This window comes from Microcebus murinus, chromosome X (genome assembly GCF_040939455.1).
Source record: "Microcebus murinus isolate Inina chromosome X, M.murinus_Inina_mat1.0, whole genome shotgun sequence".
Lineage (NCBI taxonomy): Eukaryota > Metazoa > Chordata > Mammalia > Primates > Cheirogaleidae > Microcebus > Microcebus murinus.
The window spans coordinates 105,200,339-105,224,253 of record NC_134136.1 but is presented as its reverse complement, the minus strand read 5'-3'; the positions used below and the strand labels follow the sequence as shown (position 1 = coordinate 105,224,253).

The 23,915-nt window shown below is 37.1% G+C and overlaps 1 protein-coding gene and 1 non-coding gene across 9 annotated transcripts in view; both read right to left on the bottom strand.

Moving 5' to 3' along the window:
* GK (glycerol kinase) overlaps positions 1–23,915 on the bottom strand; it is a 70,172-nt gene that overhangs the window by 22,942 nt on the left and 23,315 nt on the right. For 4 of the 8 annotated variants that reach the window (XM_020284893.2, XM_020284892.2, XM_020284898.2 and 1 more), the window contains exons 5-12: positions 17,727–17,810; positions 14,245–14,321; positions 12,164–12,301; positions 10,051–10,160; positions 9,518–9,584; positions 8,440–8,457; positions 6,458–6,493; positions 6,003–6,070 (exon numbers count right to left, since the gene is read on the bottom strand). In XM_020284893.2, coding sequence (XP_020140482.1) covers positions 6,003–6,070; positions 6,458–6,493; positions 8,440–8,457; positions 9,518–9,584; positions 10,051–10,160; positions 12,164–12,301; positions 14,245–14,321; positions 17,727–17,810 — 598 coding nt within the window. The remainder of the gene's footprint in view (positions 1–6,002; positions 6,071–6,457; positions 6,494–8,439; positions 8,458–9,517; positions 9,585–10,050; positions 10,161–12,163; positions 12,302–14,244; positions 14,322–17,726; positions 17,811–23,915) is intronic. The other 4 variants (XM_020284899.2, XM_075999360.1, XM_020284894.2 and 1 more) reach the window with 3 other exon arrangements.
* LOC142866024 (U6 spliceosomal RNA) lies at positions 23,194–23,300 on the bottom strand. Its single transcript, XR_012916097.1, has one exon. It is a non-coding gene; the product is annotated as a U6 spliceosomal RNA (small nuclear RNA).

Sequence of the window (23,915 nt, the reverse complement as noted above, 5' to 3'; positions counted from 1 at the left end):
AATTAGCCAGGTGTGGTGGCGTGCGCCTGTACTCCCAGCTACTCGGGAGGCTGAGGCAGGAGGATCGCTTGAGCCCAGGAGTTTGAGGTTGCTGTGAGCTAGGCTGATGCCACGGCACTCTAGCCTAGGCAACAGAGCGAGACTCTGTATCAATAAAATAAAATAAAATAAAATAAAATAAAATAAAATAAAATAAAATAAACTTTGGACACTGCAACAAGTCTGGCACTTGCACATTAATGGGTAGTTTTGACTTGTGCCAGGCAGATATGCAGCCCAAACTCATACCAGTAAGGGTCACAGAGAAATAGTTTTAAACTGAGTGGGACAACAACAGGGTTGCTATGGTCACCCTTGGCTCTGCCAGAGCTCGGGGTTCCCTCCTCCCAGGCCTTGCTGTTGTGCTCTGTGCGACTGGGGTTCTAACTGTGCTGGTGACATTTTAGCAGGTGGTGGGAGAAGGGAGAGTGCTCAGTCCAGGGGCAAACAGAAGGATCCCAGCAGAAGCTACTACCAGTCAGCATTAAGTCAACAGATCCTACTGTCTGCATTTCTCTTGTGCAACAAACACAAACCAAGGAAAACTGTTTTCTGATAAACATTTTTCCAGGCACCATTACTTTGAGTAAGGATCAGCACAAGATATTTTCTCTTCTCACCCAAATATATTCTTGGCCTGCTTGATGAACAGGTGACATATTCAGTGAGTGTGGGACCAATGAATATCTAAGTTTGTAAAGACATCTGTCAAATAACACTATGTACAGGTTACAAACTAAAACATATAAATCACTACACCTTTTTACTGCCACGTGCTGAGAAAGCTATATATTTCAAGTTAATCTCTTTCAATAAATATTCATGAAAATGGAAGTTAAGTATCTGTTTCATGATTTTTAAAGGAGAAATCTGTACCCATTTAGCACCCATATAAACATTCCTATAATGAATGGCTATGTACAAGTCCTAAAGCACAAAATTAATGGGAAGGCTCCTGGCACTTAATAAAAGTGAAATCTTAAGCTAGTATACGTAATAAGCAATTAATGAGTATTTTCAATGTATGGAGAGACTTCTTTGCTATATTTAGTCCATAACTTTCAAAATAGAACACAGGCAATTATTTTCCTCCTAAATTTTATTGTTCTTTCTTGCCAGTCATCAAGCATACATGGAGCTAATCAGCATGTATGTGGTCTATCTACTCTTCCTTAACACTGTACTGTGTTCAAATATCCCAGAGAGAAGTCTGACTTTTCTGACCTCTGTAAAGATAAAAAGGTTGCTCAGTGTCCTTCATGACTATCAGATCAAGACTGAGCAGCCTAGAGGGGTGAGTCAAAGATGACACACAAGGGCAGGGCAAGTGGCCCGAGGCCAAACTGTGTCAGAGGTCTAAGACTTTCTTTATTACATAGTCAGTCCTCTGGGGAAATGAGGCAGCTAACTTAGGTGCTCTTTCAGATAAATGAAATTTAATGTTTAAATAATCCATGTTCATTCTTAAAAAATATGGCTAAACTAAAAGAAAAATTAAAATCATCCATAATTTGTTTCCCTCCTCCAAATGCTTTCCATTGAATTCTGAGCTGAGTGTCATTTTCTCTCTGTTGAGATTAACTCAATTCTCAGTCTCAACCTCTCTAATCTTTTAGGACTTTTTCTGCCCATCACTTATATCCCATTTACTTTAAAACTTTTATCTGTTCTCTGCTCAGACTCCAAAGAAATATTCTCTAGTCTTACCATAACTTAAAAACAAACTTCCCAAACCATTGTATGATCCTGTTAATCTCGCAAAATATCTACTTCTCTCACCATTCCTGGATGGTTACATTTTTGCAAAGTCTTGCTTTCTCTATTTTCTACCTACCCATGTTCCTTTTGACCGCTTGCAATCTGGCTTCCACCATCTTGAGCATTCTACTAAAATTTCATTCTTAGAGGTCACCAAATGAAGACCTAATTTCTATGTACAATGGTTCGTTCTTGGTTCTCAGCCTCCATGACTTCCTTGTAGTATTTTGTCCTGACGGCCATGTCTCCCTCTTAAATATTTCTATCTGGATTTCCACACTAATGAATAACTGCATTGCATTTTTTTGAATTCTCCATCTCGGTGTCTCCTTCTTCTAAATATTTCCTCTACCTGTATGTTTTTTCTTGGTAATGTCATCTACTCTTGTTGGTTCAAAATCACCTCTGTCAAGGGGAAATCCAAAATCTCTACTTTATACTGAATTTATTCTACATTTCCATATGTGTGTAATAAATACCCTGGCAGTACCACAAACATGTCCCAAACAGAAATTCTTCTACTCAGATCCATTCCTTACTTTGACTAAGCTTAACTAGGGTACTGTGTCCAGGAACGTAGACTACATACCTACTTCCTCTCCCTTGCCCTTCTGCAGTGCCATATATGTTCACCTACAGCCTCCCTCTCTGTTCCCATCCTTCTGAGTCCATGTCCTCATTACTGGGACCCTATAATGGCTTCATCTGTGGCCTCTTTGCCTCTGGTCCTTCCTCCTTTTGACCAAGGACTGCCATATTATTAACTAACAACTCTAGTCATCTCTGAACACCAGCTCATAAACCTTCAGAAATTTTCCACTGCCTATCAAGAAAAATCTCCTCAGCCTGATATGTAGGGCTTCACAACATGACCCTAGCCTTATTTGCTACCACTTTCCTACCCTAATGTTCTCTCTATTCTCTAAACAAAGTCTTCAATTTCCCTATTTGTATCTCTATTCAGTGTTTCCTGTACCCTCCAATATTGCTCATTCTTCAAAGCACCTCACTACTAACATAATTTCCTCCTGTTATTTTTCTTCCCTCTCTTTGAAACCCAACTGTATTACTACAAAGTTTCTTATGGCATATAAGTTCTGATTTATATATGATTAATTATATATTTGTGTTTTTTCCCCTTAGGGAGAGAAATATGCTATTTCCCTCCTCCGAACTGCAGTAGCTGCAGAGGTACTCAAGCACTCTCTAACTTAAATCCATCACTTAAGGATGTGGCTGATAATGTTAAGGGAGAGGGGAGTAGAGAGAGGAGAAAAAGCAGGCTATATTATTGCAAGGACTTCCCCCTCCCCACAAATGCCAAAATCTGAGGATACTGAGAGACATGGTAGATACCCAATAATATAGCATACTCAAGTCCCTTATATAAAATGATATAGTATTGGCATGTAACCTAACACACCCTCTCATATACTTCAAATCATTTCTAGATCACATATAATATAAATGCTACATAAATTGTTGTTATATAGTATTTTTAAGTATATTACTTTTTATTATTATTATTATTTTTTTTTTTTTTTTTTTTTGAGACAGAGTCTCGCTTTGTTGCCTAGGCTAGAGTGAGTGCCGTGGCGTCAGCCTAGCTCACAGCAACCTCAAACTCCTGGGCTCAAGCAATCCTGCTGCCTCAGCCTCCCAAGTAGCTGGGACTACAGGCATGTGCCACCATGCCCGGCTAATTTTTTTTTCTATATATATTAGTTGGCCAATTAGTTTCTTTCTATTTATAGTAGAGACGGGGTCTCGCTCTTACTCAGGCTGGTTTCGAACTCCTGACCTCGAGCAATCCGCCCGCCTCGGCCTCCCAGAGAGCTAGGATTACAGGCGTGAGCCACCGCGCCCGGCCTACTTTTTATTATTGTATTGCTATTTTTATTGTTTTTTTTTCTCCAAATATTTTCTATCCGCAGTTGGTTGAACCTGTGGATGTGGAACCCATGGATAAGCACTAGGTACTTGACATACAGAGATAGTACCTGATTTACTAGCATTGGTATTCCTGGCAGAGGAGGAAAGAAGGAGAAAAAGAACCTAGTTTCCTATCTTATTTCTCTTGACTCCTGATTCAGCTGCCTGAAACTCAGATTCAAAGAATGTTTCCACACTCGGGCTGACTCAATTGCTCCTTGATCATAACCTCAGATTACCATTGACCTGCGAAGAATTTTCATATCCCTGTCCCCCCAAAATTCTCACACATAAATGTCACACTCTTTTCTTTTTTTTTGAGACAGAGTCTCGCTTTGTTGCCCAGGCTAGAGTGAGTGTCGTGGCACCAGCCTAGCTCACAGCAACCTCAAACTCTTAGGCTCAAGCAATCCTGCTGCCTCAGCCTCCCGAGTAGCTGGGACTACAGGCATGCGCCACCATGCCCGGCTAATTTTTTTCTATATATATTAGTTGGCCAATTAATTTCTTTTCTATTTATAGTAGAGACAGGGTCTCGCTCTTGCTCAGGCTGGTTTCGAACACCTGACCTTGAGCAATCCGCCCGCCTCGGCCTCCCAGAGTGCTAGGATTACAGGCGTGAGCCACCGCACCCGGCCTAAATGTCACACTCTTGCATGAGAACTGCTGACCCTGCTAGACTACAAGAAAGTTTAATCTAGAAATGTTATATATCCCATTATTAATAAAAAAATAGAACTTAACCACTGAAGATAAAATTGCTGAGAGAATTAGGAAATCCTCAAGAAAAGAACAATTAAATGTAGTCTCTTGCCTGTTCTACGGAAATCTTTCTTACATGTTTGTGGGGGTGGGGCAGTAAAATACATAGCTTAAGGGCCCAGCTAAGAAATGAGATGGATCTGAACACAAATATCACATCTCCCATTTACTAACTGTGTGCGATTGCATAAAGTAGTTATCTTCTCTAATTCTTAGTTTCCTGATCTATAAAATGGCAATAATAAGATCTGCATGTGGATGAAATGATATAACATGTTTAAAGCACATGGAACATTAGATGTAACACAATAGCCATTGACGGAGCTTGTGTTGTAATTATTGGTATTATTAGTATTTCAGCTTTTGAGGCATATTTGCTTCTGCTCATCAATACATGTAATTGGCAGGTAGTTTTTTTCAATGTTTAAAAGAATACCTTCACCAGCTCTCTGGGAGGCCGAGGCGGGCGGATTGCTCGAGGTCAGGAGTTCGAAACCAGCCTGAGCAAGAGTGAGACCCCGTCTCTACTATAAATAGAAAGAAATTAATTGGCCAACTAATATATACAAAAAATCAGCTGGGCATGGTGGTGCATGCCTGTAGTCCCAGCTACTTGGGAGGCTGAGGCAGGAGGATTGCTTGAGCCCAGGAGTTTGAGGTTGCTGTGAGCGAGGCTGACGCCACGGCACTCACTCTAGCCTGGGCAACAAAGCGAGACTCTGTCTCAAAAAAAAAAAAAAAAAAGAATACCTTCAAATAAGTGTAGTTAATGGTGTAACAGAAAGAAAGAGTGCCAGACTCAGAAGGCATGGGCTTGAGATCTGGCTCTGCCTTTAAGTCAAGGCTATGACCTTAGGCAAGTACTTAACCTCTTTGAACATCCATTTTCTCATCCTAAAGTGTGAGTTACCTTCTTATTATTCTTAGATATGGGGCTTGTCCCAGATTCTACATCTATGAGTAGTAAGAAGATGAGGAGAAAAATATACCAAATCTCTACTTCTATCATTCTTTCTGCTTCTTGTCAAAGGAGAAACTTCAGTTAAGGAGGAGAAAGCATAATGCCAGGGAAATAACATTGAAAATCCCACAAAAATATGACTTTAGAGTTAGTGAGAAAGACTTGGGCAGGATCAATATGCTGAAAATTATAGTTTATATCAAGCCTCTTCTTCACCTCTTCCCATCCCTCCCCTGGCCCCACTAATCTCCCCACAAAGGCAAGAATACATTGAACCAAAATTTAGTTTCTGGGACGAAAAAGGTACTACATTTTATAAATTAAGGTCTTTACAAGCCTTGTGGGTATGTTTACATCTGGCATAATATATTTTATTTGAAGGAAATGAAAAACAAATGGTAAAAAATTTACATAACCATATCGGAGCTATTAAGCTATTGATTTTAAGCCTGGATAAACTTCAAAACCTTTCCCTCAGTCAAAGCACCAAACAGAGAACAAATAAACAAACAAAACAGCATTGTTTTTTAAGTCTGGTTCTTAAACTCACGTGTTTTTGGCTTGTCCATCCTGGAAGCACATTTGTCCCACCAATGCAGCAGATTGGTCCCCCAAACACTGAAAGTGTAAATGACAATAAGGAATACTAAGACAATATTCTCAATTTCATTTTTAGAAGAGCCATAAGATTTACTTTTCCTTTTTTATTTATCAACAAATGAATTATCTATGTTTCTTGCATTTCCTCCATTTGGCCACTTTTTTTCCCATTCATTAATACCCCTATGAGATAATAGGTATAGGAAGGGAGAATTAAAATTAATTTATTCAAAAGATTCTCAGTGGCCCATACTGAGCCACATAAGAACAAGAATTGGACAATTGTGCTACTCTTACTTGTTTTCCCTAGTTTAGAAAAGGGCAGACTGATAAACTAAGATAGAGGAAGAAAACCATAACATGGAAGGGGGTAGAGATGGGGAGACGTTTGGTGACGAAACTTACCCCAGATATTGGCACACCTTCCAAGGCCCCAGCTTTCTAATAAAATTTTAAAAAAGGATTATGAGTAATTACAAACTTTTGGTTCTACTAACATAACTGCAACAGGAATGAACATAAATAACAACGGGCCAGAGGATGTGGGCAGACAAGACAAAGCAAGTGTTTCAACTACATGAATGATACAGAGACAGATACTAGAAGTATTCCTAGAACAATAAGAAGGGACATGGCATTGTAGAATGAACACTAAACATTGGACTGGGAGTCAGGAAACAAGGGCTCTACTCCTGGTTAGTTAGTGTTAAGCCATGAATGGGCCACTGAAACCTCTCTTACACTTCAATTTATTTATCTACAAAATGGGGACTGGGCTACATAATCGCCAAAGTCCATTAGTGCTTTGCTATTATTGTCATTATTCAAAAATGATTAACATATCCTCTAAATAGCCATCCAACCAGCATGGAACATATTTATCCTGGAAGGCTGTATTTTAGCAACTTTTCTTTCTACTCAAGCTGCTGTTGACATAAATAAGAAACACAAGAGTGTTCAGGTATTAGATAGTATTTGCTTATAGCAAACGTCATTCTTCAAATTTAGATAAGCAACATATGTCATGAATAGTAATTTTTATTTTGATTATTTGGTCAGCATTCTAGGAAGAAAAGTGAGATTTAAGTGGCGAACTGTAGATATTAGAAACCAGTTTTTTTTAAAAAAACAAATAACTCAAAACAATTTTTACTGATGTTAAGGAATTAGAAAAACTAAGAAATGCAATTCCTGAAGTAGGGGTGATGTACCAGGAAGACCACCAACTAAAGCTTTGGATTGACTCCTTAGTCTGTAGTTTTAGAGCAAGTCTCCCATGCTGTGGGAGGTTTAGCACCCTATCTGTTAAAGTGAGGGTAAGAACAGACTTCACCTCACATAGCTATGATGATAAAGAAATAACAGCATATATGTAGAAACCCTTTAGAAAATAGAAAATGCCCTCTACATAGCTAGTATTATTTTATTTCTTTCATGCTTTCTGGTTAATTCAAAACCCGCCATTTTTATTTATTGTATATAGTCTTTGAAAACACAAACCTGGATATTAAGTAATGTATAAATTTCACAAAGGGTTAAAGTGGGCCAGGAGCAGTGGCTCACGCCTGTAATCCTAGCACTCTGAGAGGCCAAGGCAAGAGGATTGCTTGAGCTCAGGAGTTTGAGACCAGCCTGAGCAAGAATGAGACCCCATCTCTACTATAAATCGAAAGAAATTAGCCAAACAACTAAAAATAGACAAAATTAGCCAGGCTCAGTGGCGCATGCCTATAGTCCCAGCTACTCGGGAGGCTAAGGCAGGAGGATCGCCTGAGCCCAGGAGTTTGAGGTTGCTGTAAGCTAGGCTGATGCCACAGCATGCTAACCTGGGCAACAGAGTGAGACTCTGTCTCAAAAAAAAAAAAAAAAAAGGCTTAAAGTGAATCAATAGGAAACCTTGAGGCTGTATGTACTGATATATTTAAATGCTAAAAGAAGTCTTTGCTTATAATTTCGAAATGAACAAACTATCAGCAGGATCTACCCTGTGTGTTCAGGCACGCAAAGCACTCCTTTTTCTTCATGGGAAGGGACATCTGAAGGATTCCTGGGACATCTTCTGATGAAGCATGCAGAAAAGTGACAGTGCGTTTCCAACTAACTGCTCCGAAAAATTGGTCAAAATATCATTGAGGTGTTTACAACACTTAAAAACTATATCTAATTTCCCTATTATGCTAAAGCCTAAAGTACATCACAACTGTTCTTTGTAATGGGAACTTGAGAATCACTCGTTCCAGGAAACTACTTTAGTCTTTTATTTTAGAAACATCACTCTCAGTCTTATATAAAACTTAAAATGGACTTCTGTTTGTCTAAAAATAAACGGAAATGCACTGTATCTTTTCCAAATGAATAGGTACATAATTGGTGGTGAACCTACTCACCGGGCTATGAGAGATTTTCTATAGTCAGCAAGGGAAGAAAGAGGGACAGAAGCATAATAGTTTAAATGCAAGAGAAAACTAGGCCAGTTAAATGTTTTTTTTCCAACCATCCTCTGAAACTATTTCTCAAAAATAGTTTCTTTTTCCCTGATCCAAGTCAGTCTGTTGACCGCTATGAATTTTTTTTTTCCTTTCTTTTTTTTATTATCTGCACTATCTTCCAGTATAAGACAGCTATGAAATTATGGAAGCACTTTTATTATAGATAAGCAGTGACTATGCCTCCTTCAAGAAATTCCATGTTGCCTTAAAAAGCTTTATTATAAGTGAGACAGTTAAAAATTCTTGCTTAACTTTATCTAGACAATTTAGGGATCAACTCTAAAGTTCCATCATAAATTCCAGATTTTTATGATTATACACCAGTTCAAATCTTCCTAGAGGTTTTCATTACTGATGTGTAACCACAGACTCTCAATGATGCACTCTCAGGATGCAATGATGCATACTTTTTGATGAAACTACTTTTTTTCTGGGTTTCAATGAAAGTAACAGTAAAAATGTCCATAGAGAAACCAGTTTAATTAGCAATCCCAAAACAGGAACAGACTGTTTGCTTTCAGTTTCTTTGCTAAATTTTGCTTAGGGGGACAAAGAATCTAATATATAACATAATCTAACCATTAAAAGAGATTCAACAGGAAAAAAAAGGGCCGCTAACGTGAATAGTCCATCTTCTAAATTAAAAGCAGACATCACAACTACTAAACAGTTATTTAGACTGAAAGACTAAACTGGCTCAAACATTCCCAGGCCATAGATTATCCCATTAATACTTTAATTACTCAAAAAAAGTAATTAAAGTTTATAAGTGTAAAAATCAATTGGTAAGAAGGACTTTAAGGTTTTTAAGTTATAATATTATTTAAAAAATACTAAATTCTTATCTTACATGCTATGAACATTCACAGAAAAAGTCACAAATCCCAAACTATAAAACAGAACACCATTGACCTTTGAATTCTGAAGAGTAAAGTTTTTTTTAAATGAGAAAAGTTGTTTTGTGGTTGTTTTTTACCATTAGGCCATAGATCTCAGAAGAACTCCGGACATTTGGAAGAATTTCCATTGGAATTCCAAAAAATCTGAAAGACAATAAGATTGGGTATTTAACACTCACTGTTTTAAATAAACATCTAGAAACATTTATATGTATTTAAATGCAAAAAATATAATTACCAATTAGAAAATAAATGTATTTGAGTATACAGTAAGATAGTAACAAATACATAAGCCAGCAGAACAACTATATGCTTAGACATTTAACATTCTAACTGTATGCAACCAAATCAATAAAATTAAAAAGCACACAGAATCCACAGTACTTTTTTAAAGAATATTAATCTTCCATGAAGAATAATTAACTTGGCCTGTTTATTATATATGCAATAATAGTCTCTCTTAACAAAACACACAATATAGACTTGTATACTGTAGTTGAAATATTAACAGTTAAATTTTGGTGGTCTAGTAACATCTGGAAACAGTAGGATTTAGGTTATAAATAGATAACGTATTGGGAAACTATACTTAGAGTAAAACACAACTCACTCGCAGAGCTCTTTATCCCATTCCAAAGAATGAATGTTAAAAAGCATCGTTCTACTTGCATTTGTTACATCCGTACAATGGACACCTCCATTGACTCCTCCTGTCAAACTCTAGAAAGAATTTTAGAAAAAGATTAAATTTGTACTTATTTGAAATTTAATTTACATATTGTTAAGAGCCCTAATCAGCAGCGGAGCACATAAAGTAAAAGAATGGAACATTTAAGTTATCTAGTTTTCAGCAGTGCTCAGTAGAAATAAAATATGAGCCACATATGTAATTTTAAATTTTCTAGGCCGGGCGCGGTGGCTCACGCCTGTAATCCTAGCACTCTGGGAGGCTGACGTGGGCAGATCGCTCAAGATCAGGAGTTCGAGACCAGCCTGAGCAAGAGTGAGACCCCCGTCTCCACTAAAAAAAAATAGAAAGAAATTAATTGGCCAACTAAAAACATATAGAAAAAATTAGCTGGGCATGGTGGCACATGCCTGTAGTCCCAGCTACTCGGGAGGCTGAGGCAGAAGGATTGCTTGAGCCCAGGAGTTTGAGGTTGCTGTGAGCTAGGCTGATGCCATGGCACTCTAGCCTGTGCAACAGAGTGAGACTCTGTCTCAAAAAAAGAAAAATAATTAATTAAAATAAAAAAAAATATTTTAGTAGCTACATTGAAAGAGTACTGACTACCTTGTCAGAGCAATTCTAGCTACTTAATGGTGAAACAAAAGATTAGTTTTGTTTTCATCTCTTATCTTTGGAAAACCTTATTAAATTGGGCAAGGTGAAATAAATCGAAATGTGTGTGTCTTAAGGATCTTAGAGAACCCTGTGTTGTTGTTATCTTTGTTTCATTTTTAAATAACAATTCTATTAAGCTATGTCTGTACTCACCCAAGCATATATCCTGAAAGCAGAGTTTTAAAAGCTCTTTCTCAGGTGTACCCTCATACCTGAACTGGAAGCACAGCTGCCTTCCTTTATGTGGAAGCAATTTAGAAGTAAGAAAGGAACAAAGGTGGATAAACAGTATCTCCTGGGGTACAGCCAAAATGTGTTCCCTTGAGTCTCTTACAGCTCACAATTCCCAAATCCTGCCTTTCTCTGGTTCAAGGCAATCGTCAGAGCTACTCATTCAACTGTGACTGACACACGTGAAAACAGCTGGCCATGAGCACAAAGCACAACCTGCTCTGGCCAACCACAGGGAGGGGTGGAGAAGGAGCTTCTTCCTTGGTAGCAGTTCTGAAAGGCCTGCCCTGTGGATCCAGCGAGTGAGAACAGGGACAATATTCTCTTGAATGTTGAAAAAGATCATTGCACACTTACTGAAGCATTTACAAATGAAATTATATGTCTGGGGTTTGCTTTAAAATTATCTGTGGGGAGAAAAGTTTGAGTCTAGTTGACACAAGATTGGCCATAGGTTGATGACAGCTGTAGCTGGCTCACTGTTGCAGAGGTTTATTATATTATTCCCTCTACTTTTGGGAACACTGGAAAATGCCCATAATAAAAATAACAAAGAATGAGTGAGAGAGAGAGAGAGAGACACAGACCTTGCAACCATCACAAACTAATGACCATAACCATGTACTTTTAAGATATATCTTAGAAATGTTTGAAATGTTCCTTTCTACTCAGTCATGTTCAGCTTAGGCAAAAAGATTCTATAACAAAAATTTCCACTATGATTTAGTTTCATATAATGGCTTGATTATATAGGAGACAGCTGTGTGATGTTGAAAGAGAATGATAAAAGTAGCCTAGGTGTTTTGTCATGTTAAATAGTTATTTATTCTGAGAAATGGCTAGTGAGAAAGAAGTGTGATGGGCAAGAGAGAAAGGCTACCTAAATTACTTATCCTAACGATAACAGATGTGAGATATAGTTTTAATAATTATCCTCCATTTTCACTGAAATAAGGCAAGAAGAAATAAAAAGGAAGTAGGCAAAACTGCCTCTCAAATAGAAGCTGAAATGTTCTGTTGCTATTTCAGTGGTTTTTCTTAATGCTGCTAACTAAAAAGTTTGAACTGTTAATAGAAAACATTAGACAAGGCAGTCCAAAAACATTTCTAAAAAAATTCTCCATATCTACATTATATTTAAACATACCCAAATAAGCCATGAATCGATGGTCCCAAAAAGAGCTCTATTTTCTTCAACAGCCTTTTGAACTTTTCTCACGTTGTCAAGGATCCAACGAAGTTTCACTGCACTGAAGTAAGTGCTAATTGGAAGGCCTGTCTTGGACTAAAACAGTTATGGAGTTCAGTCAGCAAATTACATTTATAACAGTTTAAAACAAAACCACTAAACCAAAGAATTTAACAAATCACAAAATATTTAATGGCCCTAAAGGCAATCCCATAGTATTATAAATGAAACTTTTCCTATCTCATGGCACAGGAAAACGTGTTCATGAACAAAGATCAGGCCAATATGTTTGCAGTTCAAAGAGCATCCACGTAGCAAGGTAAAGAGGAAATTAAACGACATAATGGCCTGTAATTAGATAGTGACAACACAGATGTTAACTTTTCTGGTAAATTAGTATTGCATGTCAAACCTAAGCCAAAGCTCTGCTGTTTATTTTGTATTCCATGAAAGTGATGGAACTACCATATTGAAAATCAGAGAGTATATCAAATCACAAACTAACGACCATAACCAGAAAATTTTGTTTTCAAATATATAAGACTTAATAACAACAATATATCTTTTGTATGTATATATGCAGATTCAAATAAGTAATGTAAAATTAGTGGAGGCTAAAGTAGAGCTCAAAGACATGCCAAATTAAAGCAACATAAAGTTGCTCTATGTAAGAAAGCATTTGTCTAAATTCAGCAAATACACTGAAGAGATGGAATGTGGACCTAATAAAGGGTAAAATAAAACGCATACGAACTTACTAATATTCCTTGAGAATGGGTCAGATCCAGCTCTTATTTGTGTTAATATATTAAATATTAAATTTATTTCTAAGGAATGATTAAAGTGGTTAAGAAAGTACATATACAAAAGTAATGCAACTCTTTCCCTTCCCTGACCTACTCTCATTTATTGCCTAACTACAGAAAGTGATACCTTTCTCTTTCTTATCTCATAGAGTATGTTTTATAAGAAAATTCAAACCAAAGGATTTAATACTTTAATGCAACTTGTATGTTAAGAATCTTAAGGTTTGATAGCTTTCCTAGACAAATAAAAAGGATCAATGTTCAAAAATAATGGAAAGAAATGATTTATGAAAATATACTTGATTTGATGGACCAAGGATCATTTCACAGGATAACCAGGGAATATCTTATACAGCCAATAATGAGGTAGTACATAATATTTTATGTCATGATATAGGTAGAAAGTGTAAAAGTTCCCTGAAATGGCATCAGAGAGAAAAACATGTATCCCTTGAAGCAGAGTGCAGCTGGAGGTGGGGGTGACGGTTAGGCAAGATAAAGACAACAGAATAGAAAATGGCTTATTCAGGACAAGCCTGAAGTTATTGGGGCAGGGCTAGGGCATGGAATGTTTGTTAGATTGCTGCAATTAACAGGTTTTAAAAACTAGCTTCCTAACCAAGGACCAAGAGAAAATGCCATAAGAGTCCTACTAACAAATTAAGGAGATAAATAAAAAAAAAAAAATGAAAAACAGAAAAAGGGAATTTCCTTTTGGATCCGAGAAGAACTTGGCCTTGACCTTATTAAGAAAAATGCCTTGGATCTTTCAAAAATTCTGTGAAGAGAGATCTAAACAAGGACTGAAAATTAGGCAATTTTTATGAGCCTTCTTCATATGAAGAAAGTGGAAGAGGAGTTCAATAAAGGGCGAGAGTGTCTTCTACCTTCTCGAAAGCACCTAGAGCTTTTTTTGAAAGCTATTGGGATGGATTTGGAAAGCACAGTTAAATTAGGGAAAGGATCCCTTGGGGAGTATGGCTTAAACCACACATTATAATCCCCTGCAGCCTGTCAATAGTGGGGTATTATTGTTCTAATCTACTACAGGGCAAAAAAGACAGGAAGGTAAAGACTTGAGCTGACCTCAATTATCTGAGAGAAATATTCTATAAATAGTATCAAATAACTATTATGCCATAGATGCAGGGCCCACATGGTCTTTCTGGAGAAATCTGCAAATTTTTTTCAAAACAAACATTCTTATAGCATACTTTCAAAGAGATTTCTTACCTTGACAAAATTATTATTTCCTGGAATTTTCTTACTAAGACTCTCGACGGTAGACTGGGTTCTTAGATCAAGCCATACTACAGACCAAAACATAATAACATATATGAAAAACATCATTATAAATAAGAACGTAATGAAATCACTGTCAAGGATAGGAGACTGATTAGTTTCTATAAGCAATTCAAATGCTATAGCTTTTGAAAGAAATTAGAAAATTAGAAACAAATGAACATATTGTTAGAAGAGAATAAATTTATAAGTGAGAATTTAAGGCTTTTATGCAAAATTACAGACCAAATTAGGAGAACAATACAAACCTTAGGGCACTTATTTTGTATTCGTTTTATAGAAAAAAATTTGGAATATAAATTTTCTAAGCACACATGAGGGCAGAGAAGATCTAAAAGCTAGGCAGGCTAGTTGGCAGTGTAAAATGCACAGCCCAGGATCACTGCATCATGTATAAAGTGTGTATCTTAAAAAACTTGGGAACAATTTGTGACAAAGACAAAGTAGAGAACATTACCCTATTATGAAGCTAACAAAAGAGTTAGTCTGTCATATACGAAATGTTTATTTATATTAAAATCTTTCAAAGTATGCTAGACCTGGGATCACTGAAATAATTTTTTAAAAGTCACCAGTCTTTCTCTATGCTAAGGATTGTTGAAAAACCATTTCCATTTTAACAGATCTACATTATCTTTACTAAATAGCTATTGTCCACTTTCTGATCCCCTAGTAGAAAGTATTTCTGTTTTGTTTCATGACAGAAAGCTTGAGAAAGAGAAAACATTAAATATTGTAGTATATAAAACAATTGTGAAAGGTAACTAATAGTCAGCTGAGCTTTGTTTGTCAGATTGAATTTTTGTACATAACTTTTGTAACTTTTAATCTATTAGTGGTCATTCGATATTTTTAGGACACTGTGCTCAGATGCCTCCAGAAAAGACTCAGCCCATAGTCTATTTAAAGGTCTCCAGGGAAGATTATACAAGCTTGCCCACTGCACATTTGAATGTTGGCAGTAATTGCCTAGTTTGATTCATTCTTAAATATATTATTCTGTTCTATTCATTCATAAGCCAGTTCTTTTCTGTAGTAAATTTGAGTCAATTCTTTCTAAATATTTAAACCATCATTTCCCTGAAGGACCTTGTGCTTGATTCTGACAATGGTTACCATGAGATTTAAATCAGGGACTTTGGGACAATATATTGGTTTCTGTACATATGAAAAGCAGCAAGAAAAGATGCATCACAACCAAGAAAATAGGAAGAAAAAGAGAAAGACCATGGAAATAGATGGCCTATAGATGACATCTACATTTGCTGCTCAGCATCCACTCCTCCTGTGTCTAGGAGCAGTATTTCAAGTGTTCTTTAGGAAATCAGCCCTCCCTCATCGTCAGCCACAAGGTTTGCCTGAGATGTGATCCTAACCCTAGCTCCAGGATTGGGTCTGGACCCCAGTGATTGGTTCAGGAGAGAATATGTGGTCAAATAGCCCAACTGAGATTTGTGCTCAGTCTGTAAGAGTCCCTCTTCTCAGCTGAGCTTGGCAGTATGTGGCTTGGGCCTGTTGCTCCCATGAAGAGAGAGCTGAATCTGCTACATCAGGAGCCATCCCAGGAAAGACAGACTTCAGTGGGGATGGAAGTGACACTGCGTGAGTCCAGAATCAAACAGCACCTGAACTAAGCTACACTTGGATCACTGTTCCATAAGGAAAAGAATTTTCTTTAAAAAAACCCTTCATTGTGCTCACAGTAGGAATGGGAAGACAGAATATAAAATAATAATAAATAAATAAATAAAACCTTCATTTAGTTGAGATTGAATTTTCTATTATTAATACTGTGATTAATACAAGCCATTAGTGACATCATCATGGAGGTGGCAATATCTCCCGTGTCCAGAGAACAAAAAGAGTCCACTTTTTACACAGAGGCGGTCCTGTGTGACAAAAGTGGACCTTCCTTACAGGCAACCCTAGCAAGTGTTAGTGGCTTAACAGGAGTAATTGGGAAAAGTAGAAGAATTTTAAAAAGTTTTAAATCTGTGGTAGGTAGAATTACCAAGCATATCTCAATTCTCAGCATTTGAAACTACAATGAGCTCTGAGTTTATAAAGCAATTTGGTAAGTTTTGATTACCTACTTTTAAAAAAATGAAATAGGGTGAATTGGAATGGAAAATATCAGAGTTCACTGCACTTGGTAAGACAAATATTGATCTGTGAAACTTACGTTTTAGTTATATGGATTTGCTGAATCATGATGTAAATATATTTCTTACCAAGGGACGGGAACAAATACATTTGAAAGCCACTGCTGTAGGCTTTTTGTTTAATGACTTAAAACCTTCTAGACCAGTGTTTTCTTTTTTTTTTTTTTATGACTTTAATGGATATAACGTTCACTAGGTAACTTAAAGGTAGGCCCCATTCCCAGAAATTCTGAGAGGTCTGGGAATGGGGACCAGAAATATGATTTTTAAATACATGCCCCCACTTTGAGAAACACTGCTTGACTCTACAGCAGTGGTTCTTACCTAGAAAGCATACCAGAACTACCTAGAAAACTTTGAAAACACACATCCAGGCCCTATCTTGAAGGATTCTGGTCGCAGGTCTAGGAAAAGTATCCCACATTATTAAGTATAATACTAAAACATGAGAACATCTTTTCTAGGGCATGCATGTTCTTTAGGATATTAGGTATATTCCAATCATTTACTTAAAAACAAAACTCAAAAAATGACAATCAGGTGGCTCCCTGAGTCCCAGTGGCTCTGTAACTCTATTGCTCCTTGACAAGGACCATGTAGGTAACTGGGCACTTTATTACTTAATTGAAAGTTTGCAATAATGAATGACAACAGTGGTATCCACAGAGTTAAATCTTCACCACAAAGAATCAAAACACTGGATGTGAAATCAGAAGACGAAAATTCTATGTTTGGCTTCACCACCAACAGATTATGTGACTTATGCAACTCTTTTATCCTTCTTGGCCTGGATTTCCTAAATATAAAATAAGGAGGTTGGACTAGATGGTCTCTAAAATCCTTCTCCTTCTATTGTTCTGTGATCACAGAAGGCTGTCATGACATTTACTTTGTTTTTACAGCCAAAGACTTTAAGGCAATTAGAATACATGGAATGAATTAGTAAAACTGCCAAAGAGAAAAATGTCAGTGGTTGGTACACTACCAAGCAATTCACAAATGCTCACAATTAATTAAATTAACAACAAAAAGATTAGAAAACTCATTAAAGTAGCTAAGATGACAGAATTAGATTTGCAGAAGAGACCAAAGCCAAAGAGAAGATCCCAAGCTGGAGGACTAAGCCCCTTGTGTAGGTAATTTCTGACAACAATCAAAAGAAGTGGCAGATCGAGATCCAACAGTAGCAATTTCCCCCAACATGTCTGAGTTGGAAGGCTGGGAAGTGAACAACAGCCAGAGCACCAATACCTGAGGAAGTACGAGCAGCCGGAACTGAAGAGCCAGAGGGAACAACGGCAACTGGAACTGAAGGGCCAGGAGAAACTGGAGCAGCTGGAGCATTAGAAGAAATAAGGGCAATTCATGCTAGAGATGGCCAGATTCAAGGTCTCTTGCTGACCACTTAGGAAATGGTTAGATCACTTGGACAAGTTCATCAGGATGAACATTTTTCTACACATTTGAGTGTAGAAAAAGAAAAGGAAGAGACATGGAGTAGAAAAGGAACAAAGGAAGTCCAGTCCAAATCTCTGGTTCAATAGTATTTCCATTTGGATGAAGACCAGGTAAATAAATACCTGCTTCTTGCTTAGGATGACTCTTGCCTACCTGGCAACATACATGCATCATAATTAGAAAAGTGCCTTTGTTGGTTACTGAATGTTCACTCAACCACTAAATTGAAATGATGTGTGATGTACTGAGGGTGCACAACTGTAGGGGTTGTCAGAAAGGAGTGATAAGGAGCATGCTACAATCTGTTGTGGCCATCTGCAGTAAGACATGAAATGGCTGCTTTGGGAAAACAGGGACCCAAGAAAGCACTTTTCTAGTTGGGTGGCTAAAGGTAAAGGCCACTTCCACAGAAAGGGACAACATATCTAGAGGGAATAAGGAATTGCTAACTTCCAAAGTGATTAGGAAAAAATAAAAGAAAATAGATGCTAGGGAGTCCAGAACACTATACAACCTGCTTCTAGAAGGCATGTCCTACACCAAGCATATTGAAATTAAATGGTCCAGACCATCAAATGAATAGGTTAAAAAAAAAAAACTTGGATGATCTGAAACTCACTTGTATTAAACAAAGTCACATCCAATGTCTGGTAGATTTAGTTTGTTCTGAAAAAAAAGTTTTAAGAGTAAAGAGAAATGTAGTCACTTTAATCTTCATGGACCAGGGTTAGTTTAATGATGCAGTAACAGTACAGAAGAAGAAATTGTTTTTAGAATATTTAGAAAATATAAAACTTTAAAAATTTGCATAATGTTTGGTTAGTTGTAACCACAGAAGGAAAAAGCATCTAAGAAACAAAATAAAATCTAAACAAAAAACCACAGAGATAATCTATTTCTACTTGACTAGAAACAAAGGCAAATAATAAATCTCCTCTGAGATGGTTTGTTATGAGGAGCTTCTAGGGTTATGGGAAGTGAAATGAAGGTTATGTCCTCCAGGTTATGGAACACATCCTAAGCAAGGACTGCTGACAGTTATGCAAAATGTTATTGGGTCGTTTCCCTAACAAGAGACAAAATAATAGTAAAACAGATTCAATTGCTATGTTTTACCATTTGCCAAAAGTTAAGCTATTAATCAAGCTGCATAACAGGTTGTTTACAAGGAGGAAATGACTATATTGATGACTGCCCATCACCTGATGACATTATCAGAAACAGGTGGGGCCAAAAGAAAAATGGAGGGGAAGGAAGTCGTAAATTAAACCCATTTCCTCTCATACACATGTGTGCGCACGGACACACACACACACACACACACACACACACACACACATACACACACACACACACACACACACACAAAACGCCAAAAGGTGGGTGCTGAAACTTATTTCAGCTCTTAGGTATATAAATGCCAATGACCAATCTGACTGTGGGTGACCCCAGGTAGGCTCTGCATTTCCCTTATGAATAGCTGTCATGTATAAAGGAATTATTCCATCTGGTATTACTAGATTAAAAAGGCTATCAGTGGCCATGGCTAACACTGAAGCCTTATAGTCTGCCAGGCACTTTGTTAAGTACCCTATGTGTATTAACTCATTGACCTTCACCTCAAACCAATGGGTCCATACTTCTAATCTCCCCAGTTTAACGGCCAAGGGAGCAGGCACAGAAAAATAAGAAGTGGAAAACCCAAAATTTGAACCCAGAGTCCGAATTCAGAATTCCTCTATGATATAGTCTTAAATGGGATGAAAAAGAAATATTAAAGATTGGAGACCTCAAAATTGAAATCTAAGTCAGTTTCTTTTTATTTAAACTAGCCAGAGATGAAGAATTTAATCACTGCAAAATACAGCAATATTTCTTGGCCCAGGATTGAAGGAGATGTAAGGCTTTCAAAGAACCTTGTAATAAAAGGCTTGAAATAATGGAAAATAAGTGGATCTTGATAAGTAAATATTCTAGATTTTACAAATGTAAAAAATCTAATCCATTCCAAAGAAACACTTTTTTTATCGTTTAAGGCCAAGAGTGCTTATGAGTTTTAGGTGGTTTGTCATCTACGGTTTTCTTTCATGCTGATTCTTTGAAACATAACCCGTTCCAGAAAAGCTAAAAGTATTGAGTTCAAGGTTCCTTCAGATTTCAACAGATGATCACATAGGTTTAATCACTGGCCCAGCATTAATCAGCATGTAAAAAAAAAAAAAGGCAAAAAGGATGAACAATGTTTAAAAGTACAGCACTTTGCATAAACAATTATGTGTCAGAGGGAACTTTAAATCCAACATCTTAGAAAAAAATGTTTACAATGCCAATTTAAACATTTTTTCCTTATTTAAATAAGGAAAGCCTCCCCTCACTCCACATTTGGACCATTTGGGTAGTTCTGTGCTTCTTTTTCAGTTTAGTCTGTGGTTTATTTGTAGACTCAAATCCTTTTCAATAATACTTAGAGGACAGCCAGTTATGTAGAACACTAATAAAAGCTGGTTTGGGAAAGAAAAGGCTTAGAAAAATGGGTGGGTGGAGGGAACCCTTTGGAAAAAAAACATTGATGAGATAATGCTAAAAGGGAGAGACAAATGTACCAGGGGGATGAGGATAACTGAAGAGAGATGAGAGAAGCTAAAGGTCTGCTTCAGATCCAGGGCCACAAAGCTCTCACCAATCTACCAAAATGAGGTCATCATAGTACATGGCTGCATCATGGCACAGTGGCTAGGAAGCAGTGATGCAAAGTGACACTTCCTCATTTTAGATACCACACTAACTTTTACCTTGCAAATCAGAGAATTAACACATGAACTCTAAGAATATTTGGAACTTCTAAAACAAGCCATCTGTGCCTCAATGGATTCAGTTAATTTTTTTCTATGTTTACAACTGTATCTGCTAGAAAAGATGTCAGTAAACAAACACATCTTTATTGCCTTTCTCAGAACAAATAGCCTTTCTCAGTCTTTTTCAGTAAGCTTATGCCACAGCCACCAATGGTATCCTGAAATTCTCCTATCTTGATATTTCTGTTACTTTTGTGGGGGTGGATGAACTAACTTTTTGCTTTTCAAGTACCTCTGAGCCTCCATCAGTCTATTGCCAGGAAAATAAAAAAAAAAAAAAAAAAAAAAGTACCTCTGAGCCATAAACAAAGAAGGCCATGTAAAAGAAAAATTTTTAAAAAGAGAACATAAGCTGTTCCTCTCATTTGTTTGGTTGTAATAAATATTGCTCATCTGTTATATAATTTAGTAAGTAAAGACAGAGAAAAATGAAGACGGGAAGGACAGGCCTAGAGTGACAGAGATTTATAAAAGAAAGAGACAAGGAAGGTAGAAAACATACAGAGAGAGTGATATGGACTGAATGTTTGTGTCCCACCAAATTCATGTCTAAATCTTAACCCCTAATGTGCTGGTATTAGGAGATGGAGTCTTTGGAGAGGTAACTAAGTCATGAGGGTAGAGCCCTCCAGAATAAGATCAGTGTCCTTATAAAAAGATAGGAGAGAGCTTGCTTTCTCTCTGCTTTCTGCCATATGAGGATGAAAAGATGGTCATCTGCAAACCAGGAAGCAGGTAGACACCAAATCTGCAGACACTTTTAACTCGAACTTCCAGCTCCCGGGACCATGAGAAATAAATTTCTACTGTATAAGCCACCCCGTGTTTGGTGTTTTTGTTACAGTAGCCTGAACTAAGACTGAGAGAGAGAAAAAAGTATAAAATCTACAGACTGCAATATACACAAAGCCAAAGAAGATCAAAGACAAATAAATGTGAAAATCTGATGTTTCCATCCATCCTAATGGGTGTTGCTTTAAGATAAAGCTGCTAAAGATTTAACAGTATGTTGATATTCTCAACTAAAGACCTATAAGGAAGCCAGGTGCGGTGGCTCACGCCTATAATCCTAGCACTCTGGGAGCCTGAGGCTGGAGGATTGCTCAAGGTCAGGAGTTTGAGACCAGCTTGAGCAACAGCAAGACCCCCGTCTCTACTAAAAATAAAAAGAAATTAACTGTCCAACTAAAAATATATAGAAAAAATTAGCTGGGCATGGTGGCACATGCCTGTAGTCCCAGCTACTCGGGAGGCTGAGACAGAAGGATTGCTTGAGCCCAGGAGTTTGAGGTTGCTGTGAGCTAGGCTGACGCCACAGCACTCTAGCCTGAGCAACAGAGCAAGACTCAGTCTCAAAAAAAAAAAAAAAAAAAAAAAAAAGAAAGACCTATATGGAGATATGACATGTTAAGTCTTTCCCTGGACAAAATAAATTTGAGGCAGAATCTACTCTTGTCATTACTTAGTGGCTTCTCTTCCTAATCAGTTACTCCTTCTCTTTCCTCATTTTCTAGTTCCCTTTCTCCTTCTAGCTCCCAAATTCCTATCCTTAGCTTCTGTGACACAAAGGCAGGCACCAGGTCTTGCTGGTTTGTCACTCTATGCCAGGGGTCATCACAGAACCTGGAATATAAAAAGACACCTAAATTTTTACTGAACTAATTAATTTTACCTTTACTCCTATAGTAAATTCATCTATACCAAATTGATATTATCACATTTATGTCATTGAATTTCAAGTCTATATTTTGAACAATCTAATTTCTAATTGCTTAGAAATTAGCTTCAATCACAAGTCCAATACTCATCTTGTCCAAAACAGAAAGCCATTTTTCCCTCCAGGGCATTTTTCCCTTAAGGGCACCCCTTAAATATTACTTAATTTCCTTCTGTTCTCTCAGGCTGAAAATCTTGTAGCCTTGTTTTATTTTTCCCTCATACTTACGCTCTATCCAATGTATAAACATAGAGGTTGTATCTTTCCTCTGAAAGGTCTTACCAATTTGCCTTCTCTTCATTTTCATTGCACTAATCTCATCAACTCACTAGCAGTTTCAAGTTCTCCTTTGCTAGATTTTACTGTGGAGAGAAGAATCTTGTCCTTTTTAATATAACTACTTACATACTTAGATTTAAATGCTTTCTATTTGTCCTTCCTCCCTGTTTCATGTTCCTTTTTTCTCTTTCTTGCCTTTTTAAAAATTATTCCATTTTACCACCTTTTAAGCTTGTTAATTATATATTATTTTACTCTTTTACTACTTATAACATACATCTTTGATAATACAAGGACCTCAACATACTTAAACACATTTACCCCAAATTCATTTCATTTACTAATGTTACCATGTATTTTTAATTCTTCATATATATATATATGAAAAATATATATATATATATTTTTTTTTAATATGGAACGCTTCACGAATTTGCGTGTCATCCTTGTGCAGGGGCCATGCTAATCTTCTCTGTATCGTTCCAATTTTAGTATATGTGCTGCTGAAACGAGCACATCTTCATATATTTTAAACATCACAATACAGTATTGTTTTATGCAGTAAAATTCATTGAGATTGACCTACGTTTACCCTTTCTAGGGCTCTGTGTTCCTTCCTGTATTGCCTAATTTCTTTCTGAGAACATTTTCCTTTTGCCTGAAAAACACTATTAAATGTTCCTTTAGTGGGTGCTATCATCTGAATATTGGGGTCCTTCCAAAATTCAAATGTTTGGACCTAATACTCAATGTGATAGTATTAAAAGATGGGGTCTTTGGGAAATGATTAAGTCATGAGGTCAACACAGAAGGATCACTTGAGGTCAGGAGTTCAAGACCATCCTGAGCAAGAGTGAGACCCTGTCTCTACTAAAATAGAAAAAGTTAGCCAGGTGTAGTGGTGTGCACCTGTAGTCCTAGCTACTCGGGAGGCTGAGGCAGGAGGATCACTTGTGCTCAGGAGTTTGAGGTTGTAGTGAGCTATGATGATACCATGGGCACTCTAGCCAGGGTAACAGAGTAAGACGTTGTCTCAAAAAAAAAAATCCTTTCTGTATTTTCTCAACTGTTGTCTCTCTGTGCTGCACTCTGAATATTCACTCTCTCTTCCAGTTCTGATCTCTCTTCCAG